This window comes from Muntiacus reevesi, chromosome 3, assembly GCF_963930625.1.
Source record: "Muntiacus reevesi chromosome 3, mMunRee1.1, whole genome shotgun sequence".
NCBI lineage: Eukaryota > Metazoa > Chordata > Mammalia > Artiodactyla > Cervidae > Muntiacus > Muntiacus reevesi.
Genome location: NC_089251.1, coordinates 77806166 through 77825904, shown reverse-complemented (window position 1 = coordinate 77825904; position 19739 = coordinate 77806166). Strand labels below are relative to the sequence as shown.

The window sequence follows — 19739 nt, the reverse complement described above, 5'->3', positions numbered from 1 at the left end:
ACTAGTTAAAAGTATGGCATACGTATAAAATGGAATACAATGCAGAAAAACAAGATAGAGAACAATTTCCAAACTAAGTAATAAATAGGAATGTATAGTACCTACCACTATAGGTGAGGCAAAAATAAAACAGGCAGAGAAGGAAAATGCACCAGTATACATGAATAGAACATACCTGAAAGTAAACAGAAAAAAGTGGGGTAGAAAAAAATACCAACACAAGATAAACAGACAGTACTCTGTGTCAGAAAGAAACTGCCCAGACTGATAGGGGCCTGTCAGGGGGACAGAAAAGCCAAATGTGGGCCAAAGCTGAGCATCAGATAAATAACGGCATACTTGGTTATTACACTCAATGAGAAAATTACACTAAAACCTCTTAAAAGAGTACTCCTCTTCACTGAAACACATCAACAATGACACTCAGGAAATCACACCCACCTTAGTAATACATGATTCAGTCAAGAAATCATCATGGAACACCAACACTGCGTGTAAAACCACTGACCTCATGATATTCCTGGCCTCAAATATCATCCCACAGATTACTTATCAATTAAAAAGGAGAAAGGGTATCTGTGACATCTTAATTAAGACTTTTTGCATCCCCATGGATGCAGGCTACAGTCCATCGGGACTCTCTAGGCAAGAATACTGGAGTGGGTTGCTATGCCCTACTCCAGGGGATTTTCCTAACCCAGGGATGGAAACCAGGTCTCCAGCATTGCAGGCAGATTCCTTACCGTCTGAGCCACCAGGGAAGTCCTAATTAAGTTAGCCAACTTCAAATCTCCAATAATGAGACAAACTGGTATCAAGCACCACTTGATACAATGACATCACACCATATAGGAAAAATTCCTGACAAAACTGCTTAGCCTGAATGCAATCATGAGGAGACAGTAAGATAAGTCCAAATTGAAGGATGCTGTACAAAATACTGCCCTGGACTCTTCAAAGTGGTCAATATCATGAAGGACAGTGAGGATTGTTCTGCATAAAAGGAGACTAAAGGGACATGATAACGAAATGTCCTCATTCTTAGGAGATACTGTCTAAAGTATTTATGGCTGAATTACAATTCCATAGCTTTATCTTAAATGATTCAGCAAAAACCAAATATGTGTGTGCCTGTGTTTGAGAGAGCAAGAAAAAGCAAAGGGGACAATATATTGATAACTGTTGATCTAAGTGAAGATGTGTACAGACAAGTGTCTATTGTATCATTCTTACAATCTTTCTGTAGTCTGAAATATTTCAAAATAGAAACTTCAAGGAAATATCAGGGAAGTTTAGACTTGTATAGACAAATAAGAGGTTCCTAGCCTGTGAGAATAATATTGAGTGTTTTCATAAGCCGCATTTTATCTTCGGTAAGAGGTCACTGTTCTTTGCTATGGCAAAAGACAGACCACGACTTTATAGTAATAAAATTCCGCCTTTTCCAGCATTAATATAGAGCATGTGAAGTCTACCCATTGTGGCAGCACAGGAAATCACTGTCTAAATGAACTGTGTGTTACACGCACATTTCAGAAGAGTCAGGCGGCTTCTTGTAAGGAACCATATGGTAATCATCAACATGCCATTTGCCTCCTGTTACTTGACTTTGAGGAACCATTTTGTAAAGATTATCTGGTGTCTAATTAAAAAGAAAGAAATTAGACTCAGCTATAAGATGCCTCTGATGTTTTTCTGAAAGCACTCTGAAAACTTATTCAAAAGGACTTCAAACTTGAGATTTTTTTCATTCATGTATTTATTCCACAATTAAAATAAATCATAATTCAAAGCCATAACATTTTTAAAAGGTAAAGGAGAATCTGTGTCACAGCTGTGTTAATAAAACAGACATTGGTCTAAAGTGCAACACTAAACAGGTGTTCTCTGTTCCCATGGTGGAATAAATACATAACTACACATAAAATTTCACTGAAGATCTGAGATGACGCAAATAACCCTTTGAAACAAACTGCCCGACGAATGGAAGCAGGCTGCAAATAGTTCCTATTAACATTGAACTGCAAGACAGAAAAGTCCCCGAGGTGGCTAACATGTTCATGTGCCAGGCCTGAGCTATCTTCCTTCCTCAGTCACATCCTAATCCAGACAGGCTGCCCCACCCCGTGTTCAGTACGCCACCAAAAGTCCCCAGGGACCTCAGCACACATGGCCGCTAATGAGCCCGTGTGCAGCCTTCATCAGGAGCTCCAGGGAAATTAGGAGCCCAAATGCAGGGAGCGACATCGTTCCTTTAAACAACAGTTTTAACTGCTGAATGAGCTCTGGCAGGCCACGTGCATTTTCATAACAAACCAAAATATTGTCTTAATATCTTTCTGCTCTTCTTTAAGAATGTTAAGTGGGACATTCAAGTAAAAAACAAAAAAATTACAGAAATAATGAAAAATGAAAATTCAAAGGATTTGTGCCAACAGGCAAACCAGCCCTCTGCAGCCTGATTCATTTGTTTCTGGGCCGTGAGGCCATGTAAAGGGCGATCAGGCAGTAGATGGTCCCTCCCACTGTCAGCGCCATGGTGGTCCGGTACAGCATTTGGTCAGGCAGGCCTCGTTTCAGGTGGACAGGCACACCGTCAGATTTCTAGAAAGAGAGGATTATCAAGGACATAGTTGATAAGAAGAAAGATTTTCACAATTTAGGCTAGTATAGGACAAAGGCCTCTACTTTATAATTAACCCACCAACCCGCTGCAGTGCAAAAAGCCCAAATCTACTAGAATGAGAACAATAACACTTGGTATATTTTCTTAACAAATGCAGCTGAAGTCAAATGCAGTCTGTAAGTCAAAATCATTCTCCAAAATGCAGTCTCAGAAACAAGCATGCAACAAATTCCAAATTTCTAAGGAATTTATCACATATTGCTTAATTACAAAACGGGGACTGGTGACTTTTTTTTAAGGCAAAGGTAATCAGCAGCTAATTAAAGACTTGTAAGCATAAGAAATGCTATACATTTAATCTGACTTCTGATCATTAGTGGATGCAGTCTGAGCACACCTGGTCAATTAACCGGTTCAAGGCCATTTTGTATTCAACTGCCTTCCCTCTGTAAAACTGCTAAACCCCTATTTAATAACAAAACTCCATAAAATATTTAATCCATTGTTTTGCATAGTCTCAAAAACCCCTCCCCACCCCAACTCAAGACCCCAAATGCCCAAGTCTTACTTCTCAGATAAAAAAAGAATAAAATGATCAAAAGTTCTCAAGCTGGTCCTAAATCTGGACATATTTTTGAGGAAGAGGAAGCTACCTTCCGGTGACAGCAGTAACAGCTACTGCCACTCCCACAATGCCTGAAATACAGTCGAGTCACTGACCTCTCAATTAAATGTATGTAGATTAACATTAATAATATTTTAAAATCCAATCCTAGCTTCTCTCTGCTAACCAGCAAAACCAAGAGACTTCTCCACTTCTACCAACAGTTCGGTGAATTTTAGTATCAACCAAGCAAAAAACAATTAAAAGAAAACATTGCCTAAAGTCACTGCATGTGTCACAAAGCCAAAGATATACTGAATAATTCACAGTGCTATTATATATTATATATGCTATTGCTTCCTCCATCCAGTGGATGATCAACAGCTACATATGCAATTTAAAAATCTGTACACCCTTAAATACTGATGAGAAAGTTACTCATCCTCCCTTCTTTTATCAGTTTCTTTCTACACAAAGTTCTACCAGTTAATGGCTCAAACTAAAATACAGAGAATTTTATTTAAGGAAAAGCAGACGAGTGAGTAGCAAATTAGACTAAGACTCAGTTTCAAAGGGGTTTTTAAGGCCATTCATTTCACAGCCTTCACTGTTCGTAAGAGTGTCTTCTCTGACCTGGAAAAACTTCTGCAGCTCTGGAACCGTGTTTTTCCCAGCATAATCATATGCAATAGAACTGGAGCTCAGTTTAGTTGGTGTGGCAAATATGATAGGCGGTGCTTCTGTGGAAACAACAGGCCTTAATCCCTGCAGGAAAAAAGGAAATTGGTCAAGTTTAAAGTGTATCTGGGCCTGTGGACAAACCTTTCCACGAACAGGCTGTCTGGAGCAGGGCGAAAAGGAAAGTATCTCCATCTCCACGTCATATAGCATTTAAAGTCCTTACACTTGGAACAGAACACCCTGGCCCACTTTCCTAGAGCAAATACAGTCAAGAACTCTCTTGTCTGTGAAGGTAGAGGAAGGGGATGGTAGGGAAGCAAACCACAACGAAGGCCCAATCTGGGCATCCAGATATACCCATCGTGTCTGTCTTCTCATCCAACCAGTAAAACAGTTACAATCTGGATAAACTTTGAGTTAAATTTCAAAAGAGACCTCGCTGTTCCTTTTCTCCTCTGAGTGAGTAGGTGTACCAATATCTCGATCCCTGAAGTGGACTTCAGAAACTTTGCAGACACACGGTAAAGAAATATCTCAATTTGGAAGAGCTTGTAAGGGGAAGAGAGCTGTCTTTCAGGACCAGGAAGCAAAACAATTAGAGTAACTGAACTTTCTGGCATTAATAATCCATAAGTTATAAAACATATCTCGGGGCTTCTCTGGTGATCCAGTGGTTAAGAAATTGCCTTGCAATGCAAGGGACATGGGTTCAATCCCTGACCTGGGAAGATTCCACACGCCATGGAGCAACTAAGCCGGCGTACCACAACCACTGGGCCTGCCCTCTAGAGCCCCAGAGCCACAACCACTGAAGCCCGCGTGCCTAGAGCCTGTGCTCCACGAGAGAAGCCATCGCAATAAGCCCACACACCGCAACCAAGAGTAGCCCCACTTGCCACACTAGAGAAAGCCCACGCAGCAAGGGAGACCCAGCGTAGCCAAAAATAAATAAATAAATCTTTAAAATACACACACACACACACACATACATATAGTAAAAATAAAACAGAAAACCCCGGTGTTCTCATGTGTGACATGCTGATGACAAATGCAGAGTGGACTGCGTGAAGCAGTACACACCTAAGGAGGTGTCTGGCACACAGCAGTAGTCAATAAACGTAAGCTGAATGAGACGTGAGGGGGCAACCGCTCCCCCAGCCACATGAACGGATAAAGGAAGAACACACAGTCTTACTGATAAAAATGAAGAGAGAAATGAAGTACTGATACACGCTGCCATATGGATAAACCTTAAACACAGTACACTGAGGAGAAGTAATCAGTCACAAAGGATCACAGATTTTATGATCCCATTCATACGAAAGTCCTGAATAGGGATATTTACAGAGACAGTAAATTAGTGGTTACTTAGGGATTGATGAAAGTAAAAGAGGAGAGTGATAAAGTTGGCTTAAAGCTTAACATTCAGAAAACTAAGATCATGGCATCTGGTCCCATCACCTCATGGGAAATAGATGGGGAGACAGTGGAAACAGTGTCAGACTTCATTTTTCTGGGCTCCAAAATCACTGTGGATGGTGACTGCAGCCATGAAATTAAAAGACGCTTACTCCTTGGAAGGAAAGTTATGACCAACCTAGATAGCATATTAAAGAGCAGAGACATTACTTTGCCAACAAAGGTCCGTCTGGTCAAGGCTATGGTTTTTCCAGTGGTCATGTATGGATGTGAGAGTTGGACTGTGAAGAAAGCTGAACGCCGAAAAATTGATACTTTTGAACTGTGTTGTTGGAGAAGACTCTTGAGAGTCCCTTGGACTGCAAGAAGATCCAACCAGTCCATCCTGAAGGAGATCAGTCCTGGGCGCGCACTGGAAGGACTGATGCTGAAGCTGAAACTCCAGTACTTTGGCCACCTCATGTGAAGAGCTGACTCATTGGAAAAGACCCTGATGCTGGGAGGGATTGGGGGCAGGAGGAGAAGGGGGTGACAGAGGATAAGATGGCTGGATGGCATCACCAACTCGATGGGCATGAGTTTGAGTAAACTCCGGGAGTTGGTGATGGACAGGGAGGCCTGGCGTGCTGTGATTCATGGGGTCGCAGAGAGTCGGACACGACTGACTGAACTGAACTGAACTGAACTAGGGATGGGAGGGAGGGTGCTAAGGAAGAGGCTGGTGATGGCTGATATAGCTTTCTTTCTAAGGTGATAAAATATGCTCTAAAATTAACAGGGTAATGATTGCATGTTCTCTGTGAATACACTAAAACCATTTAATTGTACACTTTAAAATGAGTGAATGTATGATATGTGGATTATATCTCAAGAAAACTGTTTTTTTAAAAAGGAACCTAAGGGTAACTCTGGGTTTCTATCTGATGGAATAAACCTACAGTGGCAGATAAATGATTCTCTAAAATAACCTGCAGATGATATTAAGGAACTTAAGGGTCACATTAAAGAACTTCTTTTTTTAACCCTTTCATATTAAATTCTAACTCAGAAAAATAAAATCTTAAAGTTAGAAAGCAAAGTTCAAGTTCAGCCCTTCCATTTCACAGATGAAAAAGGAAATCTTTTGCTCAAATTAACAGAGTTGTCAGACTTTTCTTAACCTCTTCAAAAAAAAAAAAAATTCTAACTTTATCTATAATTAACAAGAGACCTAAAAATCACAGCATTACTTTCACCAGGCAAGCACTGGGCTCAACAGAGCAACAGAAAGGTATTAAAGTAAACTTGGCTTCTAATTCTTCTGACAGGATCCCATGAATGGGAATGAATCATGGCCTTTTTTTCTGTCCTGCTTTCACTCATCCAACATATTTTACTGAGGACTTACTATATAATGAAAATACATAATGAATAAGACACAACCTCTGCCATTACAGATATTAATGTTACGGAATAATAACAGCTAATATCTACTAAGCTCCTGTTACGTGCCCAGCATCACATTAAGAATTTCATATGCATAATTCCATTTAATCCTGACAGCAATCTTAGTAAGACGTTACCTTTCCCTTTTTACAGAGGAGAAAACTGGATCAAAAAGGGTAACTTGCCTGAGAACACATAACAGAAACACAGACCTAGGGCTTCCCTGGTGACTCAGTGATAAAGAATCTGCCTGCCAATGCAGGAGACGTGGGTTTGATCCCTGGTCTGGGAAGATCCCTCACGCCTAGGAGCAACTAGCCGTGCGCCACAGCTACTGAAGCCTGTGCTCCACACCCAGGAGCCACACCAAGGAAGCCCACACACCCTAGAGCCTGTGCGCCACAATAGAAGGCACCGCAGTGAGAAGCCGCACACTAGAACTGGAGAGTAGCCCACTCACCGCAACTAGAGAAAAGCCCGAGCAACAGTGAAGAGCCAGCACAGCCAAAATAAATAAATTAAAAAAAAAAAGGCCCAAGTGTGGAGACTCAAGCCCAAAGCCCTGGCATTTAAGTACTACCTGCCCCTGCTACCTCCCGTCAACTACTGCTCAAAAACAGCGCTTAAAGAGAAAGTCTGCTTGCTGTTGGTCTACATCTGGCCTATAACACACTCAGACTCAGGAGTCAGAGACAGGAACAGGAGTTCCAACTACTGAGATAACAAGGCTATAGAAAAGATCTCTCTTTAAGCTAGAGATGAGACGTTCCTTTACCATTCTGCGAACTCTCTGTATTTTCTCCTAATGATCACTTCCTCTCGAATTGCAAAAATTTTAAAACACTTCACACCAAGCACAGAGAAGGCGATGGCAGCTGCTCCAGTCCTCTTGCCTGGAGAGCCCCAGGGACGGGGGAGCCTGCTGGGCTGCAGTCCACGGGGTCGCTAAGAGTCACTGAGCGACCTCACTTTCACTTTTCACTTTCCTGCACTGGAGAAGGCAATGGCACCCCACTCCAGTGTTCTTACCTGGAGAATCCCAGGGACGGAGGAGTCTATGGGCTGCCGTCTATGGGATCACACAGAGTCGGACACGACTGAAGCGACTTAGCAGCAGCAGCATGCCAAGCAACTTTCAAAATGGCTTGAAATTTTACTGTGAAATGTATATTCTCCTCCAATCTGTTTTTCATAAGCATATTTTAATCTTTATAGTCACAGTGCAAAACCCCACATTCTGCTTTTCTCACTTGTAATAAGTGCCTTTTCAGGTTCTTACACAATCTTTACAACTAAATTTACTCTTCACATCAACCCTATAAATTAAGTATTATCAGCCCAAATAGTAGATGATTAAAACAAAGCTCAGAAACACTGTAAGTAAGATGAGGTTCAAACCTACACATGTTCATTAAACCATACTATCAATAATAAGCTGTCTTGGCCCCAAAGGCAAAAAGAATGGTAAGTACTTCACCCTACCCATCATTAAACCTCCCAACAACTGAAGGGCAGTCATGTTTCCAGTATTTCAAGGCAGCTTGTAAGACTAGCACTAGGCTTCTCAAGAGCAGACCAGGAAGCTGTATTTACAGGAAGGGACCTACAGCAAATCCCTTCACCTACGTCTCTTGCAGGGCTATGGCTGCCCCAGCCTAGAAGAATTATGAGCCTCCTATACGCCCCTCCTCATCTCAATAAATGACACCACCATCCTTCCAGTACTTGGGCCAAAAACCTTGAAACTGTTCTTCACACCATTCACTCACATGTTTGAAAATACTTTTGGTTCTGCACTCAAATTATATTTAGAACCTGACCACTTCTCACCTATCTTCACCAATCCACATCCTGGTCCAAAGTCCTAGATTTTTACAACAGCCTCCTCAGTGCTCATCCTGCTTCCATTCCATCTTTCCTGCCTTGCAGTCCACTCTTAATGTAGCAACCAATAATTGTGTTAAAACAGAGGTTGTCACTACTTAACTCAAACCCTCCCAAAGGCCTCCAATCCCCCTGAGAAAAGCTCAATGTGCTTAAAAGGACATTCAGAACCCCATGAGATGCACCCCTCACCATCCCCCACTTTACACCACCCTCGTCTCCTCCCCAGAATTCCGGAAAAGCCCTTTACGCCTCCCAAGCCCCAGGCATGTTCCCTCTGCCTAGAATGCTCTCTCCAGGTGATTACATGGCATGCACCCTCACCTCATGTCGCCTTCTCAGTGAGACCTCCCCTTACCACCGTTTTAAACACTGCATGTCCCGCTCCATCTCTCCCCTTCCCTGCCTTATTTTTCTCCAGAGCACTATGACCATCTAACACACTATCACTCTCCCTACTGCAATGGAAGCCCCATGAGGGCAGGATTTAGGCATATTTTGTTCACTTTTCTTACTTCCCAAGACTGAGAAAAGCAACTGGCACAGAGCACATTTAGTAAATATTTGTTGAATGTACTAATAAACCAAGGAAGCCTGAAGTTTCAATGCAATGTAAACTTGCGTGTTTCAGAACCAAAGTCATGAAAACTAGCACTTGATGGTAGAGCCTCCCACACAGACCAGAGCAACAAGAAAACTGAAAGCTGTTCTTAAAATAAGCGGACTGGTGACCAAGTAGAAATCACAGCTTTTGCTTAGTATCGAATCTCTTAGCTATTTACACAATCACTACTTCTAAAACTGATGAAGAGCCATTCACCTGTTACCACGTTTCGTAGTTGAGTTCTTCCTAGTCTATTTTAGCTGCTCCAAATTTTTACTTTTAAAAAGTAAGTATGATTTTTTTCACCTCAAAACTGACTGGCCCAAAGTTTTCCTTTTATCTTTTAGGCTTGAAGAAGAGGAAGAAGGTGGAGAAATAAGAGAAGTATTCCAAAAATGTTTTAATTTTTAAATGATAGAAACAGGAGTGCTTTCATTCTGATTTAGGACCACAAACAAGTTTCAATCCACAGTGATCGAGTCCTTCATTTCTAATTGCCAGCTAGGTATCACCACCATTTCCTGGAGACTTCACACTCAGTGTTCAAAATTCACCCAGCTGTTTCTCACAGAAACATCCCTGTTTCTGTGGAAAGCACCGCCATTCTTCCATTACCCAGTCATCCTGAAGTCCTCCTTCCTCATTTCCAAAATCTCCTTCAGCGGGTGCTAAGTACTCATCCTCCAGACCTCTGATTCTCCCTCTACTCTTACTGAGAAGACCCCGAACTCTTCTGTAACAGGCATCCCTGGCACTGGTCTCTCCCAATCAGAGTATCTTTTCAAACACAGCTCTGATCATGATACACACTCCATCATCATCAACCTTACGTGAAACTAAAAGGAAGACGCATGCCCTTGTTTCAACCTCTGGACAAGACTCAACCACAACTTTCCGCATCCGTTGCTTTGTAAATTCCTATTCATGTCTCACAAAAGTCCTTCCATCATGATCTACCTCCATCCAGAACAGCCAAAATGACCTACCCAATGATTCCCTTGCAGCCCCCCTCTTCCCCTTCATTCTCGCAATTCCCTTAACCTAGAATATCCTACCATCTTAATGAGAAGAACTGCTGGATCATATGGTAAAATTACACTTCACTGTTTTAGAAAATGCCAAACTGTTTTCCAAAGAGGCTGTACAATTGTACATCCCCATCACAGTGTAGTAGGGTTCCAGTTTCTTCACATTCTCACATTCTGCTTTTTTTTTTTTTTCTTTTAAAGCAGGTGTGAAGAGGAATCTCCTTGTGGTTTTGATTTTCATTTCCCTAATGACTTATGATGTTAAAAGCATATCTTTCCAAATGCTTATTGGCCTCTATTTTTGACACAGGACACAGAGAAGTAGGGAAAAGGCTTTTCACTCAACCACTGGAAAATACCCTCCCCACAATCACTTGCCATCATGTTGACTTAAAAATCTACCTGTACTTTTGTTAGAGAACTAGCTTTTCCATTATTAGGTTACTCAATGCATATTATTCACTTTACATAACACTGAAAATTACAAACATCAACTTACATTTACAAAATTTTACACCTTAAGTGTTTTCAAGAAAGGAAAAATTGAAGTACTCCTAATAACCAAAGTCAGAATACTCAGGTTTGGGGATATCTGTAACAATCACTCTGAAGTCTACAATTCATATAAACCCTCACAATATTGTTTCTTTCAACATAACTTAAGAAATCCTTAAGAAACTAAGAAGTTCAAATTTTCAAGAGAAACACCAATTCAAGTAATGCTAGAACTCTGAAGTCCTTATCTGTACCAAAATGCATCTTAGGGTAATATCTGCTCAAAGTGCTAATTTAATTTCAGGATTGTCAGTTTTAGTTTAAAATTTCACTTTTTCTTACTAGGTAAGAGAGTCTTGTGAACAGCAAGGAGATCAAACCTGTCAATCCTAAAGGAAACCAACCCTGAATATTCATTGGAAGGACTGGTGGTGAAGCTGAAGCTCCAATACAATGCCACCTGATGCAAAGAACCGACTCATTGGAAAAGACCCTGATGCTAGGGAAGACTGAGGGCAGGAGAAGAGGGCGAGAGGATAAGATAGTTGGATGGTATCACCGATTCAATGGACATGAGTTTAAGCAAACTCCTAGAGAATAGTGAAGGACAGGGAAGCCTGGTTCATGAGGTGGCAAAGAGTCAGACACAACTTAGCGACTAAAAAACAACAACAACAAAATCTAAATTATGCTAAAACTCTATTAAAAGAAATTCTACATCCAATGGAAAATATCAACTGTGATATATTCATACAATGAAATTCTGTACTGCAATAAAAGGAATACATGTAACATGAATGGACTTCAAAAATACTGATAAACTAGAGGCTTATACAAAACAGTACTGTGTGGTTCCATTTATATGAAATTCAAAAACAGGCAAAACTATCTATATCTAGTGATATAAAAAAGAATAGGAAGATGGACATGGAATGACAGGGCAAGAATAAAAAGGAACTTCCTGGGAGTGATGCAATGTTATATGTTTGTAAGTGTGGGTTACACAGTGTGTTTGTCAAAATTCAAACTGTAACATTTTAAGATCCACCTGCTGAAAAATACACATCTCTATAGTAGAAGAGTACTTGCTTTACAGAAGCCAATATGAATAGAAATGGTTATTTCTTATAATCTTCAAAGCCAGTCATTTTGTCAATTCCTTCCAATCCCCAATTGGTTTTTTTTGATAAAATTTCCTCCTCCACTCACCCCTCATGTTTCTGCAATCTGATCAAAACTCCATCGTTCTTCCCTAATGTGCTCCCTGGATGATCTCTCCCACCACAGCTTCTACTACCACCTACGAGCTAAAGACACCTAGATCTATTAAACTTCATATTCACAAACCCAGTTGCAACCAGACACGACATATTATCATGAGCTCAATCTGGACTCTTACTCCCCAACCCGACAACCCAAAAAAACTTGCCCTTTTTCTTGCCCTCCCTATCCTGTGGCAGTTTAGTTGCTAATTGGTGTCCAACTCTTGCACCGCATGGACTTCAGGCTGCCTGGCTCCTCTGTCTGTGGAATTTTCCAGGCAAGAATACTGGAGCAGGTTGTCATTTCATTCTCCAGGAGATCTTCCTGACCCAGGGATTCAACCAGGGTCACCTACATTGCAGACAGACTCTCCAGGGCTGAGCCACCAGGGAAGCCCCATTAATAGCATTTCTATTCTTAGATTAAAGTCATTCTTAAACATCTCTCCCTTGAGCAAGTTGCAGTGTTTCACAGAATGAGGAGGAGGTAAGGATAGAGCATTCTCTACATCCCACCTGGGGCCGTTACAGTTCTATGCAGTCTTCCAAATGCATATCTCATCAACCCTTGCCTACTTACTCTGAGGATGAGGAATGAAAATGATGGTATCTCAGACCTAGTTTCTAGAGAACAGCTTATCCAGTAACAGCCACCTGCCAACGATTGCTAGTCACTTGACACACACCTCATTTAATGTGTATTACAGCTGCTCTAGAGAAAACTGAGCTCACAATGAATTGACTTGGTCAAGGTCATAAAATGAAAGCAGCTAAACCAAGACCTGAGCCTAAATTAAGAATCTGGGACTCTAAAAGTCCTTCACCTCTACACTATAAGCTGGAGACTAACCCTTCAATTCGCTCGGGCAAAATCTGAGCGAAATCGCAATAGTTTTCAAACCATTCAAAAGCAACAGTCAACCACTTTACAGCTAGGAAAATGTCACGTCTTTGCACGTAACTACGAAGACTCACCCAAACATGTGAATTAATTAAATGTCCTAATTCTGATCACACAGCCCCTCCTGTCCTTATGGCTTCCGTTGTTGCCGTCACCCCAGCTCCCAAATCTGCTGAATGGATGAACCTGTGTTTTAGGCTGCAGCAGGACTGTGACAATGGAATGGAACACTGAGGCGCCTGAAAGGCTGGTTCTCCTTTAAAAGGGCAGGGCCAAACTTCGGCCTCTGTCGGGTCCCATTCTGGCCCCACGAGCCACCCCCACGACCCATAAGCAACGACCTCGGGAGTCACCTTGACTCCTACTGAGTGCGAGGCACAACTGCCACACCAGACACCAGCTAGCCAGGGGAGCAGGTACAGAATTAGGAGCTCCATGGCTGCGGCAAGTGGGTGAGAAGAGATGAGGGGCCAAGAAAACCGAAGCGCGGGCAGAAGCCTCGCCTGGCTCGGGTGCCGGGACTGCCAGGCGCACCATGAGACCCGGGCCGCTACTTCTCCTGTCCCAACCGGCGCCGCACTACCCTTACCTGAGGGCTATAGGCGTCGGAAGCCCATGCTCCGGCCAACTTCTGCGTGAAGCCACTGAACTTATAATACATGACGCCCCGTCTGGACTTCCCGCAGCCACTGCCCGCGCGACTGCCCCAGAGAAGGACCCCGCCTTCCCGGGTGTGGGCCGAAGTCTCAGCCTAAGGACCCTGCGTCAAAAGGCGGGCTGCCCGGGGACCGCCTCACTGAAAACGCGCCCTCTTAAGCCACGTAAGGGGACAAAAAGCCGGGTTCTCAGGGCCAAAAAGACAAAACCCAGCTCTACGGCGGAAAGCCGCTGTTGCACGGTGTGCAGAAAGTACGAGCGTCCTTCTTTCCCTCACGTTTAAACAGAGTCGGGCAGTGCCAGGACGCCCTAAGAACTGCGCAAGCGTCCCGGAGATCCAGCCGGAGGCTGAGGGACCTGTCAGGGTTGAGGGGACGGGCTCGGGGCGGGGCGGGGGCGGGGCCTAGGGCGGCAGGGGCGGGGCGGGAAGAGTACCCGCCTTCCCTCCCCGAGAGCCCATGCTTCCGGGCAGTTCCCCACCTGGACTGATCTTAACTCCTCCCCTACCTAGGTCACCTCGTGGAGCGTCCGGCTCTCACTCGGTTGGCCCAGGAGTATGCACCCGTAGCTAGGCTTCTCTGGCAATCTAGGAGCGGTGTGGAACAAATAAGAAAAATTGGAAACACCTCCTGCAAGCTGTTGGGGTTTCGCCCCAATAATATCAATGTATAAAGATAGTCTCCTGAGCTTTATGTAGAGGAAAGACATCTACATTTCCTATGAACTTAAGGCACAGGGACATAAATTTTGCACAGTTCTCAGAACTGATTTTTACTCTTGCCTAAGCGTTATGGGAACTGATTATTCATCCTTTCCCTGGGCTCTGCCCTTGGAGATAAATGAGGTGGGGAGTGGAGGAGAGGTGGCCTAAATATTTGCAAAATCTGGAGCTTGAGCCTGAAAGAACAGGACTACCCCTTTCAGTTCTGGTAGTATCCACTTCAGTTCAATTTTAAAATGTCTTTAGAATCTCCACTACATGCAGTGTAGTGTATAAAAGGAGTATACAATTCATAGTTTCCTGCCTCCTGGAATAAAACAAAGCCTGTCTTGGCTTTATCATCTAACCAGAGGTTTTCACAAGTGTGTTATAAGTGCATTTATAGTGCACTCATGAAAGCATGTGGCAAACTGACAGGTGATGCTAACCTGTATATAAGGTTTTCCATAAATAAACTCATTTAAGCTTTACAACAATCCTATGAGATACAGGTGCTATTATTGTTAGCGGAAGCACACTGACTGAAGCCGCCCACCCTGGCCAGGCACCATAGTAACTATTTGCATGAGTTGTTTTAGGACAGGAAGTCCTGTAAGGAACAGGGAACTAATAAGCCACCACCAACTGGAGGAGTTCGGGAAAAGTCAAAAGGAGACACTGCATGTCCGACCACCTCCCAGAATCCTTCTCTCTGGCATCCATCTTGGCTGAACAAGGCGTGCACCACCAGGAAGGATTGAGTCAGAATGACCAGCTAAAGACAACCTGGAAACTAATCCCATCACCATAAAACCCCAGACTGTGAGCCACGTGGCAGAACAGTTCTCCTGGTTCCCTTACCCTCCTGCTCTCCACCCGGGTGCCCTTTCCCAATAAAATCTCTTGCTTTGTCAGCACATGTGTCTCCTCGGACAATTCATTTCCGAGTGTTAGACAAGAGTCCAATTCCGGGCCCTGGAAGGGGTCCCCCTTCCTGCAACATTATCATCTCCATCTTACTAGACAGGAAAATTAGGCCCAGAAAATAACTTGCCCAGGTCAGCTATCAGTGAGTGGCAGAGCCAGTCATCTGGCTCAAGAATCTGTACTCTTAAGCACCGTGGCTGCTCAGTTACTCAGTCGTGTCCAACTCTTTGTGACCTCATGGACTGTAGCCCACCTGGCCCCTCTGTCCTATTCTTTCCTAGGCAAGAATACTGGAGCGGGTTGCCATTTCCCTCTCCAGGGGATCTTCCCAATCCAGGGATCGAACCTGCATCTCTTGCATTGGCAGGCAGATTCTTTACCACTGAGACACCCGGGCAGCGTAAGCTGCTGAGACACCTTAAGCACTACATAACAGATAAAGCAGGGGGCATTCCCAGTGGCTCAGCAGTAAAGAACCTGCTTGCAATGCAGGAGATGCAGGAGACTCAGGTTCGAGCCATGGATTAGGAAGATTCCCTGGACAACGGCATGGCAACCCACTCCAGAATTCTTGCCTTTCGAAGAATCCTATGGACAAAGGGGCATGACAGGCTACAGTCCATGGGGTCACAAAGAGTTAGATGCCACTGAACACGCACACACAATAGTTAAGTAGATATAACTCCACTCTGAGAAGAAGCAGATGCAGGGTGAATACTCCAGAGCTAGGATGTACACTCACATCCCAGCTTTGGCAGGTGTAAGCCCAAGAGCCCCAAGTGTTCAGCATTGCTGAGACTCTAAAGAGCAAAGGTTTTAGAATATTCATGTGGCCAACCAGTCCAAAGTCAACTACTTTTATGAAGCAGCATTGTGATAGAAAGAACACATGATTTGGTTTTGAGCTACAGTTTCTTTAAGGCTGAGTGATTGCCACTAGTTATTTACATTTTCTGAGCCTCACTTTCTCTTCTATAGAGTAGGAATCATCATCATTAGAATATCTTCTGTCACTAGTGTTCTGAGAATCAACAGTTACACACGTTACGTTGCTGATCTTACCTTTGAGTTACTTTTCCATGGTTCTTGGCTACATATAAGAATTCTGCACCACCAGGACTTCATCGGCAAGCCCAGCGGCATCTCCCTATCCAAATTTCCCCCAAATATAGGGATTGGTACAGAATAGCCTAAGTCAGACAGCTTCAGATATACTAGACTGCACCTAATGGGGGTTCTTGGCTTAATTCTTACTTATGACTTTACGAATACTGCTAGCTAAGTTACTTGTATCTCACCTGTTTTACAAAACTGTTGTTTCTTACATTATCAAATGTATTACTGAGCCTCTGATAAAATGATAGTATATAGTTCCAAAAAATTAAAATTAAAAAAAAATCTCAGTTAATTTTTCCTATTTAAGTTAATTAATTTATTAAATCCTGGAGTCACTCATACCACGAAAGGAGAATGAGCTTGTTAGCTAATACTGGGTGGAAAGAAAGGCCTTTCATGGAGTTTAGACTGAGAAGAGAAATTTAATGATTTGGGACAGCTCCCTAGCTCTAACCCAGCTGTCTTCTAGACATATTTTGGAAGAAAAAGGTAGAGAACATCCCCCAGCTTTTAGCAGCACTAAGGTGTACCAGCTTCTTGAAGTATAAAGGTGCCTGTCAACACTGATTATTTTCTTAAAGTTCCTGCCATCTGATTTTAGATTCTGCAAGACATAAATTAAGACTCCTGAAAATGTTACAACAGCCGGGCTGTTCAGTGGGAGATAAAATGTCAGTAGCAGAGTGTGGGTTGGGATGTCACATGGAGTGGCTGATCATAGGAAGATTTTGTCTCATTTCCCAAATAAACCGCAGCACATTCTGACAGCACTAAAGCACCCTATTCTCATTCTTATTTGCATAATCCCACCCAACATCAAAGCATGATCTTTCTTTAGATCATGATCCCTTCAGGTTGTTTCCTGGATCCTATTCTGAAGGGAAGTGACCACAATTCCTAGTGCAGAGAAACTTGTTAATTGTCAAATGATTTGAGTGAGTGCAAATGCCAGTCTGGCTCCCAGTGAGTCAGAATGCTGCTGCCTCTCCATTTGTGAAGGCTGCGTGCTAATGGCCTCTGGCAGGTCGCTCTGTCAAAGCCCTCAGGAATGCATGGAAGATCAATATAAATTTTAAATTGGTTGTACTGAATGTTAGATAGGAATGCATCCTTGTGAAATAATTCTTAATTTTTTAAATTCTCCAATTTTCTCAGAATCTTTTTCTTTCTTTCTGTTGTTGTTGTTTGTTTTTTTTTCCCTTCAGTTTTTGGCTGCATTCCAAGACATGTGGAATCTTAGTTCCCTGACCAGGGATCAAACCCATGCCCCATGCATTGGGAAGCAGAGTCTTTAACCACTGGACTGCCAGGGAAGTCCCCAATTTTTTCAGAGCTGACTTGTAAAAATTTGACACTGAGTGGGTCTGCCAGAGTTAAAGTATGTAAGCCCTGTAGTTGCTGAGGTCACTGTGAACTCCACTTGCTGATTCTTTCATTCCTTCCTTGTCTTCAGAAGGGTTCATATATCACCTGGCTCTGGTGTCACCAGTTGGGAGCAGATATATGACTAATGAACATCTGTTCCAGGATGATTTATCATGGAGAGGGTCTCTCTCAAATAAGGACCTATAGAAGGTCCTGCTTTCCCCCACTTGACTGTTTCTTTGCTGCCAAACCTGAAAACTGTAGAAACTTTCTAACCTGGGGAAGCACGTTTGTGGACGTAGATTTTGCCAATTCTAAGAAAGCTTCCCTGGTGGAAAACAGACCATAATAGTCTACCCTCTCTTTGGCAAAAAAAAGGTAGAGGGAAAACATTTTCCCAGCATTTAAAACTGCTAGTGATATCCCCAAGGAAAACATCCCCAGGAAAATACTGGAAAACAAAATAGAAAGCCACATGTACTTTATGATTTTCAGAATGATAACACCATTCGTGCAATTATTCAGTAATTTTCACGTGGCAGAATTAGAAATCTCAGCTGTCATTTCTTAGTCTTTTTGTCAAGTAAAGCCCTATCTGGTATGGCAATTTTATGTTTGTGTTTTAAATGTGAAATCTAGATTATATCAATATGGTTGAAAAACAATTAAACCTTTGTTAAATCATGGTATTTTCATAACAAAGGAGCTGAAGGTCCGAATGGTGCATTTCTTACCCAAAAGCAGGGAGCAGCAGCTGGGATTGCAGTTGCTGAGACAGCTTTATTGCAGTTTGGGATGAACATACTAACATCAACTCCCTGCTCTGACCTTCTCCTTGTTGAATGTCAATATGGTGTGTGAAGCTGCCTCACTTTTGCCTGCATGATTTTCCTTACGTGCAAGTCAAAAGCACATCCACAGAGATTATGGATTTAACTCAATTTTGACACATCACATCTCATTTCGCTGGTGAAGAAAGACTGAGGTATGACTCATAATTTATTTTAAATCATCTTAAATACACTTAATTATGCATAGAAAAAAGTTGAGAGCCAGAACAAGATTCATGCAAATTTACATGAACATCATCTATAAAAATATAGAATATGTAATGTTGTCTTATACACAAAATTAAAAGGTTAGCAGGGGCCTTCTCCAGGTTGAGGTTGGAGGGTGTTCCCTAATGACTGGAGATTCTCACTGCCTGCCTGAAATGTGTCTGCAGTATTGGAATATTTTACAGTGGGCATGTATGATTCTTATAAGTCCATACATACACTGATAAAGAATACAAAATTACCAAATGGTATAAAAACTAGAATTTTTAAGTGTTTCCATGTACTTCTACCCTAAGCTACCAATTCATTTAGAATATTCTTTGATCATCCCTTATGTAGGTGTGAGGAACCTATCAAGCCACAGTCCCCAAAAGTATTAAGCCATAAGAACCTCACTCAAGGGCCATTCTGATCATTAGAGTCAATACTATGGTGCTTCTTCTCCACAAAGATTTGAGGGAAACAATGAATGAGTGAATAAACAAGTAAGAGTTAACACTATAGTAGTTGTTCACGCAGCTGCTGGAGAAAAGAAGGAAAGGGAAGAAGGAAGGGAGGAGGAAGGAAGGAAGGGGGACATCCTCTCTACACATTGCCTTGAGAAACCAGCAACCACGCCAGACTGTTAACATGAGTGCCCCGATTACACGAAAGCCGGTGACCAAGCAGAAAAGGAGATTAGGAACCATACACCTTGGTGAATGTTGGTGGATTGTTTTCTTTTGAAATAGTAGAACTTTTTGTCTTCAGAAAAATCTGACTCTATCCAGTATCAAAACATGGGATGCTCCATAGCCACTGAAACCAATACATCCAGTTCCCAACCCTGCACTAGATTCGCAACCTCAGGCTAATTCCTTAACCTCTCCTGGCCACAGAACAAAAATTTCAAAATAACAGGGTGTATACAAGGATTCCCAGGTGGCTCGGTGGTAAAGAATCCACCTGCCAGGCAGGAGACACAAGTTCCATCCCTGGGTCAGGAAG

The 19739-nt window shown here is 42.6% G+C and overlaps 1 protein-coding gene across 1 annotated transcript; it reads right to left on the bottom strand.

Annotated features, from left to right (window-relative positions):
- Positions 1-1735: 1735 nt before the first annotated feature.
- COX7A2L (cytochrome c oxidase subunit 7A2 like) lies at positions 1736-13674 on the bottom strand. Its single transcript, XM_065929375.1, has 3 exons — positions 13519-13674; positions 3864-3995; positions 1736-2604 (listed from the first exon to the last, which is right to left on the bottom strand). Exons 1-3 carry the CDS (start codon positions 13588-13590, stop codon positions 2464-2466), a joined length of 345 nt encoding a protein of 114 aa, XP_065785447.1. The 5' UTR covers positions 13591-13674; the 3' UTR covers positions 1736-2463.
- Between the last annotated feature and the right edge of the window lie 6065 nt (positions 13675-19739).